The 22,179-nt window shown below is 40.7% G+C and overlaps 1 protein-coding gene across 1 annotated transcript in view; it reads left to right on the plus strand.

Annotated features, from left to right (window-relative positions):
• Window positions 1-22,179, plus strand: part of ptprua (protein tyrosine phosphatase receptor type Ua) — a 425,958-nt gene that overhangs the window by 298,013 nt on the left and 105,766 nt on the right. The window contains exon 13 of the mRNA XM_036562583.1: window positions 8,334-8,370. Coding sequence (XP_036418476.1) covers window positions 8,334-8,370 — 37 coding nt within the window. The remainder of the gene's footprint in view (window positions 1-8,333; window positions 8,371-22,179) is intronic.

Consider the following 22,179-nt stretch of genomic DNA (forward strand, 5'->3'; position numbering starts at 1 on the left):
CTTCATTTTGAGATTGTTGTAAGCTTATCTTGTTGTAAGATTATTTAACTTATTTACTTATTAACACTTTTTACTAGTAGTGAGATCTTTTTACTCACTATAATTACTTTGAACAAGTAAAAAATATCCAGAAATAAGTTAAATAATCTCATAATATTCATACCAGTAAATCAAAATGAGAAATATTAGATATTTAGACTATATTTCTCTTGTTAAGATATAATTTTTTGCATTGGGTCATGTGAAACCTAAATATTTTTACATTTGTTATTTTTTTTATTGAAAACAGCAGCTGCCTTTGCACTGTGTGATGAATGGTCATTCCAAAATGACCATAATGAAGCCTCATTACATTAAGGTTAACATGTTTCCCCTTAACTATGAAGTTACTGTTTTGGAGATGCAAATTTATGTTATGATGATGACAGTATGTTATGGTGATGACATCATCAGGCTGTATAGAAGTAACAGACCTCTGCCTGTTACTGTGTTCTCGGTTTGTTGCCCATATAAGGAAATCTGAGTCTGTGCCATTTTTCTCACTATAAAATAAAAACTATAAAAGTCAAAACTTAGGCCCAAATCAATTTCTTATTTTTAACTCCACCCCTTGAGTGACAAGGGATAGTGGTTGAAATTTTCCCGTACGGAATGGGACGACCCTTCAAGAACCCGGCACGTCATCAGGAGTCGCTGATGGCGTTTATGTAAACAGACGTGATGAGGTTTGCCGGAGATTTCCAGTATGCCAGTAGGCATCCATTTGCAGCTGTGTGCAGCAAATCGGAGAAATGTTAGAAAAAGAAGAATGCTGGGAATGCTGGTGGATTGGTTTGTGGTGTGTAGGATAGACTGGGATGCTGGTGGATTGGTTTGTGGTGTGTAGGATAGACTGGGAATGCTGGTGGATTGGTTTGTGGTGTGTAGGATAGACTGGGAATGCTGGTGGATTGGTTTGTGGTGTGTAGGATAGACTGGGAATGCTGGTGGATTGGTTTGTGATATGTAGAATAGACTGGGAATGCTGGTGGATTGGTTTGTGGTGTGTAGGATAGACTGGGAATGCTGGTGGATTGGTTTGTGGTATGTAGGATAGACTGGGAATGCTTGTGTATTGGTTTGTGGTGTGTAGGATAGACTGGGAATGCTTGTGGATTGGTTTGTGGTGTGTAGGATAGACTGGGAATGCTTGTGGATTGGTTTGTGGTATGTAGGATAGACTGGGAACGCTGGTGGATTGGTTTGTGGTATGTAGGATAGACTGGGAATGCTGGTGGATTGGTTTTTGGTATGTAGGATAGACTGGAATGCTGGTGGATTGGTTTTTGGTATGTAGGATAGACTGGAATGCTGGTGGATTGGTTTGTGGTATGTAGGATAGACTGGGAATGCTTGTGGATTGGTTTTTGGTATGTAGGATAGACTGGAATGCTGGTGGATTGGTTTGTGGTATGTAGGATAGACTGGGAACGCTGGTGGATTGGTTTGTGGTATGTAGGATAGACTGGGAATGCTGGTGGATTGGTTTGTGGTATGTAGGATAGACTGGGAATGCTGGTGGATTGGTTTTTGGTATGTAGGATAGACTGGAATGCTGGTGGATTGGTTTTTGGTATGTAGGATAGACTGGAATGCTGGTGGATTGGTTTGTGGTATGTAGGATAGACTGGGAATGCTTGTGTATTGGTTTTTGGTATGTAGGATAGACTGGAATGCTGGTGCATTGGTTTTTGGTATGTAGGATAGACTGGGAATGCTGGTGGATTGGTTTTTGGTATGTAGGATAGACTGAAATGCTGGTGGATTGGTTTTTGGTATGTAGGATAGACATGGATGCTGGTGGATTGGTTTGTGGTATGTAGGATAGACTGGGAATGCTGGTGGATTGGTTTGTGATATGTAGGATAGACTGGGAACGCTGGTGGATTGGTTTGTGATATGTAGGATAGACTGGGAACGCTGGTGGATTGGTTTGTGATATGTAGGATAGACTGGGAATGCTGGTGGATTGGTTTGTGATATGCAGGATAGACTGGGAACGCTGGTGGATTGGTTTGTGATATGTAGAATAGACTGGGAATGCTTGTGGATTGGTTTGTGGTATGTAGAATAGACTGGGAATGCTGGTGGATTGGTTTGTGATATGTAGAATAGACTGGGAACGCTGGTGGATTGGTTTGTGGTATGTAGGATAGACTGGAATGCTGGTGGATTGGTTTGTGGTATGTAGGATAGACTGGGAATGCTGGTGGATTGGTTTGTGATATGTAGAATAGACTGGGAATGCTTGTGGATTGGTTTGTGGTATGTAGAATAGACTGGGAATGCTGGTGGATTGGTTTGTGATATGTAGGATAGACTGGGAATGCTGGTGGATTGGTTTGTGGTATGTAGGATAGACTGGGAACGCTGGTGGATTGGTTTGTGGTATGTAGGATAGACTGGGAATGCTGGTGGATTGGTTTGTGGTATGTAGGATAGACTGGGAATGCTGGTGGATTGGTTTGTGGTATGTAGAATAAACTGGGAATGATTGTGGATTGGTTTGTGGTATGTAGGATAGACTGGGATGCTGGTGGATTGGTTTGTGGTATGTAAGACAGACTGGGAATGCTGGTGGATTGGTTTGTGGTATGTAAGACAGACTGGGAATGCTGGTGGATTGGTTTGTGGTATGTAAGACAGACTGGGAATGCTGGTGGATTGGTTTTTGGTATGTAGGATAGACTGGGAATGCTGGTGGATTGGTTTGTGGTATGTAGATAGACTGGGAATGCTGGTGGATTGGTTTGTGGTATGTAAGATAGACTGGGAATCATTTACGCATGTAAAGGGTTCTTTGAGTGTTCATGGTTCTATATAGAACCATTTTTTTTAAGAGTGTACTGTTATGTGCAACAATTTTGGCACCCTGGTGGAATTCATCATGGCTCTGCACAGTTTACTTGCAAAATGAAATATATTGGGGAAATGTGAATTTTTTGCCCTTGCCAAAGTTTTTTATATTTTATTTAAAATACGCTAAATTAAGTAATTAAATAAATTAAATAGTGTGTAAAATTTGCAGAAACTTGGCACATTTAAGCATAACCTCTGTAGAAGATGTGTTGAACTTTTTTTTCACTTGAAATACATATTTCAACAAAATATGTAATTTGACCGGGGGTTGTTCGAACCGTTCTATACGACTGCACACATACTATACATTCCTTCAAACATTACTGAAGGTGAAGTTATTGGCTGGACGTTGCTGATCTCGTGAGTAATCAGCTTCTCCACTCCGACTGCTTCAATTATGTGGAGTAAACATCCACCACCTCTGCACAGTGGGGTGGATTTGACATTTGCCATTCTTCATGGCCAATTTGCCCCAGCTAGCTGAAGTTACCTGGACGTTGTGACTTATGGACTGCGGCTTCTAAGCCGTGTGACAGATCGTCGATGGCGCTGAGGTCAATATAATGACTGGGCCTCTCTGTCCCCTTTTTAACATTCAAGCTGCTGCAATTATGCGGTTCCGACTGAGTCCGGGCTGCAGGACCGCTGAAAGTTGAATGTTCACCCTGCCTTGAGTTTTTCAGCTGAGTTTTCTTACGGCCGCCTGTAGATCCGTCTCTGCTTTCCTTTTTTTGTCTAGAATCCTGAATAGTTCATTCCCGCAGAGGAGAGAGCTCCAATTACTCTGCGCTGAGACCCACCTGCTGCAGAAAGCGAGCTGTTCGGTGGGATGTGGATAGTATTAGCCTTGCAGCACACACGAGGCTGTGAATTTCGATCTGAATCCAGCCTGAAAAACTTTTCTTTTCCACACTTCAGCATGGACACATGGACCAGAGCTCGTGTTGGAAGCCCTTTTTCATCACTCTGTAGCTTCTCACAGATCATCGCTGACCTCGCAGAAGCTTCCTTCACGTTTTCTTTCTCATTAGCGTCTGAATTTCAGAAGTTGGGCGTTCAGAAGACACGGTGTGGGTGGCAGACTCTAATTCTTGGACATTAAGCTAACAGGACTCAGCTATTAAAGCCCGTTGGGAGTACATTAGCGTTCTTTTCCAAACAGATTGGAGCTCTGTTCTTGTTGATAATATTATTGGATGATTTGATTTATATTATTATTTTATTTTTCCCTTCACTCGCCGACCGACAATCCTGAAAGATATAAAAATTTGCACTTAAACATGTCTGAACAGATGTCTACTGTCAGAGAAGCTGCCAGAACCCAAGGCCTTCATCACTACTCTGGCAGCAAAGAAAACTGTTTAAAACAATTTATTTCAGCAGTAAGTGTGTCTTTGTAGTAGCACAAACGCTGCATAACAAACAGAAAACAGTATCATCACTGTCCAAAGACTATATACTGACCATATAGTTTCACTCTGTAGTTCAGACTGTAGTCCATCTGTTTCTCTGCATACTTTGTTACCCTGTTCTTCAGTGGTCAGGACCCCCATGGACCCTCACAGAGCAGGTACTGTTTGGGTGGTGGATCATTCTCAGCACTGCAGTAACACTGACGTGGTGGTGGTGTGTTAGTGTGTGTTGTGCTGGTGCGAGTGGATCAGACACAGCAGTGCTGCTGGGAAGACACAATGTATATATTATTGTGCAAAAAGCAGCTAAGCAACCTGGTTAAACTGTTTGTCTGGGCAGTAAGTGGCAGTAAGTGTTTATTAATACAGTAAATCCAGATTTCTCCTGAACGCCTCCAGACATCACATGGATTTATTCAATTTCATCATTAGCAGCTGATTTAACATAACGAAGTATTGATTAAATAAAGCAGGAATTGGATGAGAACTACAGATAATACCGAACTTCCTGGAGGAGAGGGCAGGAGATTTATTGTAATATGCAATATTTAGTGCAATTTACTGTAATATTAGGATTTTTTCACAAAAAAAAAATTGCACACTCACATTTATACGCACACACACACACACACACACAGTCACATACAAAAGTTTGGGCGCCCTTGTTCAAATTCCTCGTTGTTGTTAATCTTGTAAGTGAGTTGACCCGTCCTCTACAGAGACACAAAACATAAAATGTGGCCTTATGTTTTGGCATATTTTATATTTTATACGTCATTTTTTCCAGTATGTTAAATTTGTGCACTAACAAAAAAGACAGATAAATACCATGTTTAAGTTTGTTCACCTAGAGAACAGAAAGAGAGAGAAAATGAGAGATAACTAGACAGAGAGAGGAAAAGAAAATTAAGACTGTGAGAGATAGATAGAGAGAGATAATGAGAGAGAGGAAAAAGAAAGATTGAGAGAGAGCGAGAGATAGAGAAGAGAAAGAGAGAAAAAGGAAAGAAAGAGCTAGATAGAGAGAAGAAAAGGTAAGAAAGATTGAGAGAGAGAGAGAGAGAGAGAGAGAGAGAGTGAGTGGTCAGATGAAATGACTCCCCTCTCTCCTCTCTCTCTCTCTCTCTCTCTCTCTCTCTCTCTCTCTCACTCTCTCTCTCTCTCTCTCTCTCTCGCTCTCTCTCTCTCTCTCCCCTCCTCTTAAGCTCTATTGATTTCTACCATGAAAAAAGCCAAAACAAAACAAAAACAAACAGAATAAACAGACTCTCCTCTGGTCCGAGTCGGTCTCAGTGGCCTGAAGAACGGAAGCCCCTCTCGTCCCCCTTCAGTTCGGTGTATTGTGTAGATTATTTGCGGTGTATTATGGGATATTACGAGTGTGTGATTGTTCGTAAACGGTGCTCAGTCGGCTTCGCCGGAGGATCTCAGACACTCTCTGTACAGTTCATAACGAGTTCACTCCGCCGTGAGATCATTCAGGTTATTGTTTATCTTGCATGCGCAAATTTTCATCTCAATCAGCTCCTGTAAGTCGCCTCGTCTCGCGTCACGCCGCACGCTTGGCCGCGCCGCCTCAGAAGCCGAGGAGGGAGGCGGGTTATTTTGACAATTATTCTGGATAATTAGGTGTAGCTTTACGGCGACGCAGGCCTGAAATTCAGCGGTAATTACTTTGACTCAACTTAGCTTGAAAGACATATGGTTAGGATAATCATAGTAGAGTACAGAGCAGGGATGCTAGCACACAGCTGCCTGCCGTTCACCCCCCCCCCAAACCCCCCCATCTAATTCATCGCAGATGCATAATAGTCAATCACGTCCTTGGGCTGACAGACAGACACATTTTCATTCTGAATATTGACCAGAAGTATTGGAAAACTCACTGGACCTTGCCATCTTCGCCGCGCCTCCATAAACGAATGTGTTACGTGACCCGCATGCCTCAGCGCCTGATTTTTTCCCGGCGCAGTGGGACCAGCAACCTTGACAGAGGACAGAGAAGCACGCGGGCGCTGGCTGTTTTAATAATAATACGTTTGAGGGGGTAAATATGTCATATCTGCACAGGGCAGGAAGGGGAAATCAACTTGAAACCGCTTTTCAATTAAAAAGGTAATTTAACAGCGGTTTAGGGGAGAGGGGTCCCGACTCCAATCTAGGTGCTCGCATTTGCATAATTGTCCCATAAAGCCCAATTTCACATCTGTAAATCTTAATTTGATAATACGTCTCTCTCTCTCTCTCTCTCTCTCTCTCTCTCTCTCTCTCTCTCTCTCTCTCTGTGTGTGTTGGGGGAGGTGGGTAAGGCCAGGATTAGACATAGACAAAGCTAGTTTTAATGGATAATCCAGGCCCCAGACGTTTACACTGAGCTTTCATCATGTTTTCTGCTAATTCCTCATTCATTAAGGAGATGCTGCAGTGTTTTTCAGCCTGATTCCTGCCTGATGTGTCTGTAGCGCACGGCCGATTAGCACAGACAGTAATTATGTTGTCGTTTATTAGTAAAAGAACAGAAAAACTCCTGGAATCAGAACATGCATATAACAGCGAGCGATGGGCAAGTGACCATCAGCGTTTATGATAAAGTTCAGATACAGATATTGGATAATATAAGATGAAGCAACAAGTCCTTTTTTAGGAGGGCGTGCGTCTACCTTGAGCCTCCACACATGACCGCTCGCATGACCAAGCCTTTTGAGCTCCTAGGAGCCAGCACCAGACAGTAGCAGGTTGCTAAGGAGCAAAACTCATTTTTTCAATTTATAGAATTTTTATTTTTTGACATTATTTGAAAATACCAGTTGCCCTTTACATTGTCTGTAAATTTCATGATGAATGGAACAAAAGAAACGTCCCAAGATTACTTGGAAAATATTCTGGTTCCATTGACTTACATTAAAAGTAAAGTATGTTTTTTCCTTCTCCTGTAAAGTTACCATTTTGGAGATACGAGGTTTTGTTCTGACAACAGCGATATGTATACACACATATGCAAAAGATGGGCGCCCCTAGTCAAATGACATTTTGTTGTTTTTCTAAGTGTAATTAAGTTGACATGTCCTCTACAGAGACACACTTCTTTACATTGTAATACACAATTACTGTTTATTTACTGAATTTAATATGGAAAAAATAAAACATAACGTGGTCTGGGCAAAATGTATGGCACATTTTATATGTTATAGGGGTTTTTTCCTATATGTTAGAGCAACTAAATAGATTTACAGAAAAATACTGTAATTAAATTTGTTCTGTGAATATGTAAACTTACTATTACCTAGAAAATAATAATAATAATAATAATAATAATATTATTATTATTAATTTATTTATTAAGTACACCTCCTTGTTTCTACATTCATTGACCATTATATCAGTTCAACCAACCAAATAGGAGAACTTCCACATTTACAGACTGGGGGTCCTGACAATGGAAGAACAGGGTAAAAGGGGGCTAGCTTGTGTGTATATATATACAGATAGATAGATAGATAGATAGATATAGAAAATATTACAGTTGAAATATGAATATTGCTTCACTGCTACACACTGAACTGACATCATAAGACTGACATCACCAAAATACCTTATAGAAACCAGCAGGCTCTGTCCAGCATGGTAGCTTAGAGCCATGTAGCGGTTTCAGGCTGCAGTTTGAGTAGCTGGTGTTGGTTTATAACAGTGTTAAAGTTATATTAGACTCACTTTTATGTACCATCATTTCAGTGCGCAGCAGAGTTAACTTGTACACAGCATTATTCATATTTTGCATCCTTAATGACCTCATAATTCATAGCTTCCAGTGAAACTCGGGAGGAATATGTACACAGGAGCTTTGGAACCTTATTGTTTATCACAGGGCACGATATGGTCAGACCTGGAGTTCCCAGTGGCTTCTGTATGATACGGTTCTATACACATCATTCAAACAAGCATGCTAATACACTATCACCATTAGCATTGTGTTAGCGTGAAACAGCCCTGATAACCTTCTGTTTTCTTCTGTGTTGTCCGCAGGAGACTCGGATCAACTGCATCCGGATTGCGCGGAAAGGTAACTGAGCTTTTTATCTGCTGTGTTTACACACCTGAGGCCAGGCCTCCGTGACAGAATGCATCCCTCAACGTTAATCTAACAGCTCAGTAACCATTTCACTCAGTGGGTCATGATGTGAATACACAGTTGGAGCCTGCGTAGCGCTGCTGCTGCTGCTCGCTGAATGCTGGCAGTGTGAGACTGTGGCAGTGTGACAGTGTGCTGCAGTGCAGCAGCAGAGAATTTGAATATTGTTTTAAGGTCGAACCTTTTCAGTCGATGGTACACGGTGTGAATAAGATGCCACGTTGTTTTACATGCAGAGTTAAGGCTGTGAATCATCTGTAATCATCTCCATTAACAGCTATTAGAGTGTGAGCTTATCTTCATGTAAAATATAATAAATTATATTAATGCTGGGTAACATTTTACATTATATCTATGTGTGCACAGTGGGGTCCAAGAGACCCCTTGTGAAAATGCTCCTAATTTGCCCTCTTTTCTAATTTGATAAATTATGGTATCACTTCTTATGAATCCTGTACTCCTAATGCTTACACTTTTATAAGGAATTATACTAGATATATGATACCTTATAAAACCTGACATAAGCGTGTATAATTGTTCTTAATTAGGTATAATTCCATGCATAACACTTTCTAAAAGAAGAGTGTATATCTTCACAAAGTCAGGTTTCAGAATGCGTTGGAAAATCTGTTCAGTTAGCCATCAGCTAAAAAATTCTATTAAATTCACATATAAAACAAATGCATATAAAATCTTAAATAAAAAATTATATATATATATATATATATTATGTATGTATGTGCGTATCAAAGATAGCTGCTTCATTTCAGCTAAGTTGGTAACGTGAATCTTGCTATAGTGCATCACAACATTCATGTTATGAGCAGGTATTATAATACATTATGAGACATTATAAAGTTATATTCTCCAGTTTTATGAAGTGTTATACTTACAATTATAACTAATTATAAGGAATGCCAGGCATTGTGAGGTACTACACATGCCATCTAACACCTTATAAATGCATTTATGAAGCTTTGTGGATACAGGTTTTTTTTAGAATTTTTAAATATTTACAGAACTTCAGATTTTGTGGGTATTTGGTGGTGTTTTTCAGTTTTTGACATTATTTGAAAATTCCTGTTGTCCTTCACATTGTGTGTAAATTTCATGATAAACAGACCAAAATGACTTGGAAAAAAGTCTGGTTCCACTGATCTACATTAAAAGTAAAGTTTGTTTTTTCCTTCTCCTGTAAAGTAGCGACAGCAGCGAGATATATATGTGCTACTGAAGTCTGGGAGTTAGTGTAGACAATATACATCAGAGTTGAATGTATGTTTTTGTCTCCTCCAGAGAAAAACATCTTATTTGTCTGACATCTATCAGTTTCTGCACAAATGAGCTACATTACCCTAAGGGTATTCTCTCAATTTGTTCACATCTCCTTAAACTCTCCTCTAAAGGCTCTTCATATAACATGATCCTCATGTGTTTCATATCTAAATGCTCCGTTATCTTCATCACTACTTTCCAAAACCGCTGCAGCAGCTTCAGCAGCTGTAAACTCTCTGCACGCCATTTCACATGAGTCTCCGATGTGGACTGAATGAAGAGTGAAGGGTTTCCGGCGTGATGGTCAGTCCTTAGTGATTTCCTGAGTGTCCATTGGTCAGTTTCACACAGAATGTAGATGGACACACCGATCCACCAGCTCCACACAGTGAGAGGCAGATGTCGTGTATCTCAGCCCCTCTTCATAGGCTCATAACTCCGGATGTGAGTCTCGTATGATCTCGTGATGAGATGGAATGGAAAGGGCGACTCTACAGATTCAGGAAGTGTTTGAACTGGATTTCTGTGCTGGATCATCACAAAGATACAGACACAGATATAGAGACAGAGAATTTGATGTACAGGTGAGTTTGTGGACCCCAGAGGTTTAACACCTAGATAAATGGAATTTGCTTCTTCATTCTGGATTAAATACAGTTTATGGCAGCTCTGTATAAACATAGACATTTGAATCTTGTAAAATATACATGTAATGTATTCAGAGTTCTGTACAACACTGCCCAGAAACATTTAACATAAAGTTAAAGCTAAAAACACAAGACATTTTCATTGACCAAATGGTTTTAGCAGTCACAGTAATTCATGGTAAACAGATGTGACCTCCTGTTCTCCTGAAAGAGGGTAATTGGAGTCGAGTATTCAGATACATTCAGATTTGAGTTTGACCTGCCCTTCCATTAAAGACAATTACATAATGGTCCAATTACCGTACCTTTCAGAGGACCTCAGCAGAAGAAATGTTGCTCTGAAGACTGGAGAGGCTTACAAAACACTTGCACTTCAGTTTATTTTAGATAGTATTAAGTGCATAGATCTGCAGCCGTATTACATAAACTTCCTCTCTTTTGTCCAAAATTAATATCCGACAGGCAGCGGTGGACAGTAATGAAGTAAATGTATTTAATTACTGTATTGAGTAGTTTTTTGTGTATCTGTACTTTACTGAAGTATTTCCATTTTGGGTGACTTTTTACTTTCACTCCACTACATTTCAGTCTACAGATGCAGTTTAGTAAAGGAAACTCATTTGTGAATCTGAGTTTAAAGTTTTTATTAAACTTAAATTTGTAACTAAGTTGCAAATAAATCTTAAACTGAAACTTTGCTTGTTTGTAAAAAGTGATTTCAGAGCCACTCAGTTCTCCCTGATGGAAACTGTTTTCCTTCAGTTTTTTGTTCTTATGATAATTTTAATAGACATCAGTGTCACTAATTAATGACTCTATTAAAAGACTGGTTTACCAAGAGAGACACTGGAGTATTTTCACCTAAACTGAGTTAATGAAGCGAGTCCATCCATCCATCATCTAAACCGCTTATCCTTCTGGGTCGCGGTGGGGTGCCGGAGCCTATCCCAGCCGTCATAGGGCGGAAGGCAGGATACACCCTGGACAGGTCGTCAGTCCATCGCAGGGCATAATGAAGCGAGTCTTGTTACAGTAATAATAGGACATTAAAGCCATAATTAATCTTTTAGTACTTTTACTTTCAATACTACATTTGAAGGCAAATACTTTAGTACTTTTACTCAAGTGGAGGTCTAAAGGGAGGAACTTCTACTTTTACTGCAGTAATATTTTACCTTGGGTGTCTCTACTTTAACTCAAGTACATGGTTTGTGTACTTCGTCCACCACTGCTGACAGATTCACAAATTTATATTACAGAAGCAAATCTGATCTTAATTTAGGAAGTTTATCTTATCTTACAGTGTCTTATCTTCAGTTAGGAAATCTTAACCTACTTAATCAAAGTCAACAATCGGCTGTCATGCCTGTTACCTAGCAACTGACTATACACACACACAGCTGAAACATAAACATGTAATGTAAGCAAAATAATGTTAAAAATATAAGTTACAGCTGCAGTTACTGATGTAAAAAAGGTCAAAAGTAACCCAAAGTGTGATAAATTGCAGATTAAGAACACTGTGAGAGCGCCCCCTGCTGTTTATCAGAGCGTCACCGCTCCCCAGTTTCAGTCTCCATTTCCCAAACGCTTTAGCTGAGCGTGCTAACGTTACTCCTCCTAATAAACAGACACACGTTCAGCTCCGTCTCCTCATTATTCACCACCATCACTGTAATATTTCATCATCAACATTAACACACGAAGGTGGTCAGAGGGGCGGTGGAGATCGAGTCTGCAGCGTCTGAGATCTTTAAAACGCAGAGTTAGAAAAGAAAATCATCTCACAGTGAAAGCAGCGTTTTACAGTAGGAATAAATGGAGCTCATTATGCTGGTAGTGAACTATGCTGCTGACACAGCTGCCTAAAAACCATAGAAACGGACCTTAAACAGAAGTGAGGACCCTGTTGGGGTTCATCCTAAAGTTAGGACAGGATTTAGGAGGTTTAGTCTAGTTAGGATGTTTGTGTGATGCTGTTTTCTTATCTGGAGTTCATGATGAGATTATGAAGTTAGGAACTGTTATTCTGGAACAGCTACTGTCCTAAACTGAGTCGTCATGGAGACTAAACAGGTCAGATTTCAGAGTTAAGATGTTTCTCTAATACGACCCTAGATCACATTTATGCAGAAATCCAGACCAAAGGGTGTCCACACTTTAGGGCTTTGGTCAGCACAAGGTGTAGGTACAGTGCAGTTGCTGTGATCACGTGGGCAATAGATATCCTATCATTTATACTGTGATATTAATATACTGTGATTTTGCTTTTCAGTTCAGTTCAGTGACATACCTTACTGAACAAAAGTCAGACAGCACCCCTTATTTATTTAATTTCCAGAAAAAAAACACCCATTAATTTTTCAGCGTCAGAAAAAAAAACTTTATTTAACAGAAAATTACTCAGAAGCTTCAACAACTAAAATAATAATAAATAAAAATAAATCAGCTGTTTCTGTGTTTTGTGTGTCACTCTCTCCCTTTATTCCAGCTTCCATTCTTTTCAGGAGACTCACTTTCAGCTCCTCAAAGAATCTGCAGACACACCTCCGAAGTTCAGTCTTAGAAGCTGGCTGATCATTTTCTGCTAAACCCCAAAATACAAATGTACACTCATCAGTCCATAAACCCTGACTTCACATCTCAGATGTCCAGTTTTGGTGCAGATGTGGGCAGTTTGGTGCCCTGGTGAAATTACAAAGAATAAAATAGAAATTATGCTCTAACGTTTGCAGAAATGCCATATTGAAGTATGCAGTAAGGAGCGTCTGGGTTCGATTCCCTGGCTGGGCAGCCAGGGTCCTTTCTGTGCGGAGTTGGCATGTTCTCCCCATGTGTGTCTGGGTTTCCCCCACAGTCCAAAGACAAATCCAGGCCAGTTGGAGATAAAATGCTCCTAGGTGTGAGTGTTTGTCTGTGTGTCTGTCCTGTGATGAAGAGCGCTAAGATAGGCTCCAGCACCCCTCCCAGCGACCCAGGAGGATTAGTGGCTTAGATTACGAGTGAGTGAGTGTTCAAACCGTTCCATATGACTTTATACATGCCATACATTTCTTCAAACGTTACTGAAGTTGAAGTTATTGGCTGGACGTTGCTGATCTCGTGAGTAATCAGCTTCTCCACTCCGACTGCTTCAATTATGTGGAGTAAACATCCACCACCTCTGCACAGTGGGGTGGATTTGACATTTGCCATTCTTTTTGGCCAATTTGCCCCAGCTAGCTGAAGTTACCTGGACGTTGTGTGTCTTAGAAGTTGGTTTTGCATTTTCTGCTTCTCACGATTCAGTGGTGTTGAGGTCTGGACTCTGGGGTGGTCAGTCCATTGTTCAGCTTCTTTGTTTGATGTGTCCGTCTCCTTTTCTCAGTGAGGTTCTTCTTGACAACTACACATCCTTTCAGACCCACAGCGCTGAGTCGTCTCCTCACAGTGGACACAAGGATGGACAGAAACTGTCAGTTTTGATCTGCATGCCTGTTTGGAGTCCCATCTTCTCATTCATGCTGACTTATTAACTTTATTAATGCATAGGCTCATTTATAGGTTGACTTATTATTAATGCTGATGTTCATTAACATTACTAATGTTGAACTTGATATATTTGGAAAATTTCATGACATTACCAGTGTCACCCAGTCATAAAGGACAGTGTCTTTATATTTGGCCTGAACTAACGAACCTGTTCCAAGTCTGTGCCAGTGCTTAAATAAATGAACTCTCTTCCAAGGCAGGGGTGACCAGTGATGCCCCAAACGTCAATTAATTTTTAAGGAATTTTAACAATTTAAGCATTTTTTATTGGCTTATATAAGACGTGATGTAACCTCACTCAATATTTAACTAGTGTGTGTCTGAGCCGGGCAGTCTGTATCATTTCAGTGCTTTAATGGGAAAATCCCTTTTTTAAGCTTTATTTTATAAGGGAAGTGAATTGAGGATGTAGTTTCATTTGGGAGGAGGAATTGGGGTGACGGAGGCTGCACCTCCGCAGCAGCCTGAGGTTAAGTGCTTTGCTCCAGTGCAAAACTGCATTTGTCAGTGCGGAGCCCTGCCCACCGAGCGTCTTTGGAGTGATGGAGCTCCATCCGATACCTTTGGGATGAGTTGGAGTGATCCGGAACTGCCCATCCAACATCAGTACCTGACCTCACTAATGCTCAATCAAATCCTCACAGCAATGTTCCAACATCTAGAAGCCTTCCCAGAAGAGTAGAGGCTGTTACTGCAGCACAAACTCACTATTAACAACTTAATTTCGGAAGAAACGCTGGAGTCTACAGGGTTTTGTACGTTTGGGATCCATCAACATTTCTCCACCTGATCAGGCAGGAGATCTCTGGAGATTGTTTGCGTGATAATAGTTCTCATGTTCTGTAGACCTTCAGGCAGTTTCATCATCTGATTGCAGGTTTTAAAGAGCCAAAAGGTGTGTTTAGGCCATGAAAGAGGAAGCCAGAATGAAACAGAGGTACCGTGAGACCCCTGGAGACAGACAGAGAGAGAGAGAGAGAGGGAGGGTGTTTCAGATCAAAAAGCAACAGAAGATCACTTTTATATTTCATCCTGCCTTATTTAGAGAGCACCACTTACTTTGATGAGTAACTGTAGCTCCTGTGACTGACCTTCTTTGATTAAGCAGGCCATAGCGGACATTGTGGCAGCAGGCCTTTCTCCAAAATGTGGGCAGTTTAGAAAAACAAACTGTAGAAATAACAGATCCCATGATATAAAATGAGCCACAGAAATAATCCCAGATTATATTATTCTCATGCTTTAAAATGAGTTGTAGAATTTACCCTCTCTTTCTTCCAGTTTCTCTCTCTCTTTCTTTCTGTGTCTCACAGTCTCTCTTTTTCACTCTCTCTTTCTCTCTCTCTTTTCACTCTCTCTCTTTCTCTCTCTCTTTTCACTCTCTCGCTTTCTGTCTCTTTTTCACTCTCTCTCTGTCTCTTTCACTCTCAGTCTCTTTTTCACTCTCTTTCAGTCTCTCTTTTTCACATTCTCTCTTTTTCAGTCTGCTTTTCACTCTTTCAGTCTCTTTTTCAGTCTCTCTCTTTCAGTCTCTCTTTTTCAGTCTCCTTTTCACTCTCTTTGTTTTTTTCCACTCTTTTTCAGTCTCCTTTTCGCTCTCTTTTTCACTTTCTTTCAGTCTCTTTTCCACTCTCTCTCTTTCAGTCTCTTCCAGTTTTTTCACTCTTTCAGTTTCTCTTTTTCACTCTCTCATGTCTTTTTCTCTTCTTCTGTCTATATCTATCTTACTTTCTCTTCTCTGTCTTTTTTCTGTGTTTATCTCTTACTTTCAGTCTCTCTCTCTCTCTCTCTCTCTCTCTCTCTCTCTCTCTCTCTCTCTCTCTCTCTTCCTTCCTCTCTGACTGCCAGCTCAGAGAAGAGTAAGAAGAAAGCACTTCTGAAGTTTTTCTTTTTTGTTTTGTTCTTTGCTCTCGGTGGTCAGAGCAGTGTGGTGGTAGAGTAGGTAGAATGAATCATGTAGTTGGAGTGTTGGACCTGCTGGTTGGAAAAGCTTCTCAGTACAGCATGTTCTGTCTTTTTTTAGATACCGTACTCCCTCACTCGCTGGAGAGGGTTAGCCCACAATGTCCTGAGAAACCTGGAGATCAGCTCTGAAAGTTGGTCTTATATGGTAGACTGTACGATCTAAACCAGCACTTCCACAGTCTGTACCTGATTAGTGCTGTAAACATCTGTATCTGTATTCAGATCCGAACTGGAAGTGGGTGTGGCTTAGCTCCATATATATATATATATATATATATATATATATATATATATATATATATAGAAAAACAGGATTATTTTGCGATAAGGCTATGTTTAGGTCCAGGAAATTATAAAGCTGTGGTTTTGTTTGTGTAGAATATGGGAATATTTTGGAGATTAATGAAGCTGTGTTTAGGTCTGTTTGGTATAAGATTATGGGGTTATTTTAGAGATTATAATCTTGTTCTTAAATTAGAATAGAATTGTGAGATTATTTTGAAGATTAATTAAAATGTGTTTTTAATCAAATCAAATTTGTGTAGAACTATGGGATCATTTTTTGAGATTAATAAAGCTGTGTTTATGTCCGGCTTGTATAGAATTAATTGATTATTTTGGAGATTAATAGAGCTGTATGTCTGGCTGGTATAAAAATAGGATTATTTTGTAGATAAGAGTTTAGGTCCAGGTTGTATAGAATTATTGGATGTTTTTTTTTGGAGATTCTGTAAAGCTGTGTTAGGTCTGGTTGGTATGGGATGATGGGATTATTTTGAAGAATAAGATATGTTTAAGTCCATTTTTTATGGAACTATGGGACTGTTTTGAGACTAATAAAGCTGAATTTAGGTCTGATTTGTATAAAACTGTGGGATTATTTTGGAGATCAATAAGGCAGAGTTTAGACCTGGTTTGTAACAAATTAATGGGCTATTTTGGAGATTAATAGGGCTGAGGTTTGGTCTGGCTGGTATAGAACTATTTTGGAGATTAATGAAGCTGTGTTGAGGTGTAGTTGGAGATTATTTTGGAGATTGATTAGGCTGCGTTTAGGTCTGTTATTTAACTGTGTTAAGATTAGTCTATGAATATTGTACCGCCTGTATTAATATCTCTGTGGAAGGCGTTATCTGTTCATTCCCAAAACTATATCCGTATGTGGTTACGCCCCAGTAATTTCAAGCCCTGGTAATTTAGTACTATCTAGTACTTGACCTGATGGCTAAACAAGTGGTATATTTTTGCGCCCTATTACCAGTACTTGACTCATTGCTTTGACTCCAGTTTGCTATAGAGCCTCTGAAAACATTAATCAAAAAGCCACCTAATGCAGAGAGTGTGGCTTCCTTACAGCTAATTCATCTCCCTCTCATACTCACTTATTCATGCACTTATTTATCCGACCCATCGAGCACTTTTTAATTAGTGCTCCCTTGGCAGATGGTGCAGTGATGCAGCTCCATTTCTGTGCTTTTTCAAATGGCAATTTCTGCTTTTGGAAGCGCGGCAGGAGCTTGCATTAATCTGAAGAGAGATTTCATGCTGTTTTTTTTTCCGACTCACAGATAAAGTGGCTGGGTTTACAGGGGAAGTGCAGGGAGTGAGGCAGGATGCACAACTCGACTGCCAGCATCGGTCCCATCCATTCAGTACGGTTGTGGTCAGGACCAACATGATGTTTTCTCTTTAATGTGTGGACGAATATGAGATTGTGCCGAGGCTGATTCACTGGATTCGGCTGCCAAGCCTTTCATAAACAGCGAGATTGACTCTGGTCTGCCAACAGCCGCAAATTTGATTAAGCTGGTCATAGCGACTGTGTTGGCAGGAGATCTGCCCAAAATATGAGCAATTCAGAGCTTTCACAGTGATGCTTTTCGTGTGACATTGACTTCATCCAAGTCTGTCATCAGCCCAGAGGTGGCTGGAGAACAAATTATAGTAAATAACATCTGCAGCCCTCAATTCCGAAACAGTTGGGGAAAGTATGTGAAATGCAAATCAACACAGTAAGCAGGGGTTTGTAAATCTGCTTTGACCTACATTGAAATAAACACAGTCGAAAGGCAAGATAATGTTTTGCCTTATCAACTTTAATGTTTTTTTTTTTTAAATATATGCTCATTCTGAAATTGATATCTACAAAAATGTAAGTACCTTGAGCAGTTTAAGACTAGAAACACTATGAAATATTCATAAACATCTGAAACAATGATGCAATTATATTTGGATATGAAAAGAGCATCCAGGAAAGGCTGAGTCCTGTATGAGCGAGGATGGGTTGAGGCTTTGCCAAAAACACAGAACCAAATAATATATTTTAGGAATAATGTTTTCTCAATGAGTGGCTGCAAGGATTTTAGGTATTTAACCCTCAACAGGGCATAATATCACCAAAAGATTTAGGGAATCCAGAGAATTCTCTGTGCATAAAGAAAAAGGCCGAAAACTACAACTAAATGACCATAAGCTTCGACCCCTCAGACGGCTCTGCATCAAAACCAGGCATGCTTCTTTGGTGGATATCAAAGCATGAACCTGGGATTAATTCAGAAACCATTATCAATAAACAGTGTCTGTTGCTGCATCTACAAAAGCAAGTGCAGACTGTATTATGCACAGTGGAAGCCATTTATCAACAATGTCCAGAAACACCGCCGACTTCTCTGGGCCCGTGCTCATCTGAAATGGACTGAGCTCAGTGGAAATTGTACTGTAGTCTGGTTAGCAAGGGCACCATACGGGTTTCCCTCCATGTGTTAGGACAATTCCAAGGGCCTGTGACTGACAGGGGCCCTAAAAATAATTAGAACATTAGCATTAGATTAGAACATTTTTTCAGTATTTAATTATGAACCTTTCATAATCAGTGGAATATTTTATTAACAATGTACTTATAATACTAATGGTTTGTTTCTCTTCTTGTTTTAGCAAAAGGTAAACATCCAGCCTCTGTATCTGTGTCTGTATCGCCCACCTAATTAGCAAAGCTAGCGCTATTTTTACACTGCTGTTGTCAAACATTATTAATGAGCTGTGTTATCTGATCATTTACCACAGTTGTGTTTGTCTTGAACATTTTGGCAGAATTATGAGAGTTATAGTGGTGGTGGGGCCTAATCTGATTTCTTTTTATGAGGCCCAGAATCCCTGGCGGCGGCCCTGCTGGTCAGATTGTTTATGGAAGTAATGGACAATGTGTTCTATTTGCTTAATGTCTGTGCCTAATGTCAACATTAAGTCTAGAGTGTGGTTACAGTAATGAGTAGGCCCCATAATATTTTGAGTGAAGCCAAAACAGTCTAAAACAGATACAAATGCCTTACTTAGCGGATCCTGTGGTTTGTCTATGTGGATATTAAAATCTCCAACAATTATTACTTTATTCGAGTTTGTTATTGAACTAGATAACAGGTCAGAGTAAGGCCCCGGTGGCCTGTAGATTATGATGAGCGAAAATGAGCTCTGTTCTGCAGAGTGGTACAACTGGTCTGATATTAATCAAGTTACTAGAGCAAACATTTCGAGGCTTTTTGATGCTTTGTTTTATTCGGGGAACAGACACAGTCTCAACTGGGAGAAACCTATGAGCATTTGTATTTATAGAATAAGCTTTTTTATCATCACTTGCCTTATTTACAGTATAAGTGCTAGTAACCGTCTTATTTTCAGTACTAACACTAGCATTATAAGCTGTAGCATTTATATTTTTGGCGCTACTTATGTGGCCTTCACTCTGAAGTCAGCGTATGGCCCTCTCGATGTTCCTAGAGAGGACAACAAATCTGAGATGACTGGGGTGGAGGCCGTCCCTCCGGTAGAGCGCTGGCTGTTCCCAAAACGAGGCCCAGTTGTCCACGTAGCCCAAGCCGTTGAAGGCGCACCAGCCGCGGAGCCAGGACTGCAGCACGAAGAGCCTGCTGAACCGCTCGGATCCCCTCCTGTACATGGGAAGCGGTCCGGAGATGACGATCCTGGTGTCCATCTTCTTCCTGGCGGTGTCCAGCAGCGTCTGGTAGTGCTCCTTCAGGACCTCGCTACGTTGGTCAAGGATGTCATTGGCCCGACATGGATAACCACGGTCCCAAAGTGGCATGGGTATTTTTAACCTTTACTTTAACGTGGCGGACAATAGAACTACCGCTAATGTAAATAGAGTCTTGTGTAGAGGGACGAGGCGCTGGGTGGGCGGCGAGGAGGCCCGAGACGTAGGTGAGGGTGTAGGCGGTGAACTGAGGGCGGCGAAACGGTTGCAGGAGGTGAAGAGTGAGGGTCTGCAAGGCCTGGCGTTCCCAGGGACCATGTGGGGCTGACGTGAGAATGGCGTCTCCCGGCGTGCGGAAAGACGAGCCTGGCACAACTACCGAGCGGGAAAGTTCCTGGGTGGCTTTGAGCATCGACTTCTGCCGAAAGAGCTTGCCCTGTTTCTTCAGGAGGGCAGTGATCTGCTGGTCCAGCTGGGCCAACTCTGAGCTCAGGGTCTGGAGGGCTCGTTCTTGGGTGGATGCCATGGTGGATGGGCTGAGGAAGTATCTGTGAAAGAGAAAGAGAGGGGGAGAAGACAAAAATAAGAGGGAGAGGCGTGAGGGGGTTAGCGGCCTGCTAACTGCAGAATTTTCAAGTAATTTTCAAGTTTGGACGCTGCTCGATCTGAAGTTCTAAGGTGTGCTGCTCTCTGTCGCTCGCAGACCATCCAGATTGTTACCAGCGTAAAGTTCAAAATCCACCATCTGTCATAGTACAGAGGGTACTAGTAGAGAACCTGCACATCCGTAAAAACACCATTAATGCTGAAAGATATCAACACATTTTGGAGAAATGTGCTGCCTTCCAGACACCGTCTTTTTCCGGGACGTAGATGCTTATTTCAAAATGGCAGTGCCACATTCAGAGAGTAAAGCTGAGTAGAAAGCTGAGGGACAGTAGAGCTGGGATGAAAAGCTTTCCATACAGTATAGAGTATGAAACTGAGAACAGCAGCTTACAGCCGTATCTGCTCATATCAGCTGAAAGATCTAAGTGGCTTGGTCTGCTAGAGCTGCTACATCAACCCTGTCATTGGAGTTTGGTAGGTCACCCTGCAGGAAAACATTAGTAAAGTCATTCTTTGAAGGCTGCACTGCAAAAAATGGTATGTTGGCAAGTCAAATGATAATAAATATAGTTGATATATCTAATATCCCTCATGTTGAGATTGCTGTAAGCTTATTATAAGATTATGTAACTTATCTATAGACATTTTTACTTGTTTTGGGTAAAATTATCCAGCTATATTGGTTGAAAAAAGAAAAAGTATCTTACAATATAGTGATATTATTTTACTATTAAATTACTTTAAACAGGTAAAAAAAACTCAGAATAAGTTAAATAATCTTATAATATTCATACAGCCATCTCAAAATGCTAATTGTTAGATATCTGGACTAGATTGAAGACAGTTTCTCTTGTTCAGATATCATTTTTTGCAGCGTGTATAGTAAACGCTGTAGTGTCGCTGTAGATGATGACAGGAATGTGGAGCCTGTTAGCCCGTAAGCCGTGGCCTAGTTACAGAGTGGACAGGTTCATTGACAGCAGCTCGCAGGAGGGCCAGGTGTGTTGGACACCGGAGATGATAAGGTCCATCCAAGCCGCTGTGCTTTGGGATCTGGACGTTCCCAACCTGCGTCCTTCCAAAGTCAGCCTAGCCCGGTTCGCTGTCCTTTCCTGCCAGAGCCCATCGGTTCTCCCTGTGTGTTTTCCCCTGGTAGCGCTCTGTCTCCTGTGGCTGGATCATCAGCTGGGTTAGGCTGATAACCTGCCCTCGCTCGCTCGCTCTCTCTCCCTCTGAGCTCTGCAGGACCTCTATAAGGATTAACTCACAGCTCTGAGTGAGCTCCACTACCTCCTCTCTGCGCTGCAGTCTGACTGCAAAAATGATATAGTGGCACGTTACATAATCTTAAATGTAGTTGAGATATCTTATATTTCCTGTTATGAGGCTGTGGTAAGTCATTTTATCTGGAAGAGTTTTCAATTTTGCAAGTAAAATTATTCACCAGTAGAATAAGACAGTTTCTCCAGATAAAATGCCTGAAATCCAGATAAAATGACAAGTAGCAAATTCCTAGATTCTGGATATTAAATTTATTAGAATACTGTTCTGTTTATTTCATTTGATCCTCATCCTGGACATTTATTTTATCATTTATTTTAACTTCATTCTGGATTATAATTGTATTAGAACTTCATTCTGGATATTAATTTAATTCAAACTTCATCTGGATAATAATTTTGTTGATCTTCATTCTGGATATTGATTTTATTAGAACTTCATTCT

This window comes from Colossoma macropomum, unplaced genomic scaffold (genome assembly GCF_904425465.1).
Source record: "Colossoma macropomum unplaced genomic scaffold, Colossoma_macropomum, whole genome shotgun sequence".
NCBI lineage: Eukaryota > Metazoa > Chordata > Actinopteri > Characiformes > Serrasalmidae > Colossoma > Colossoma macropomum.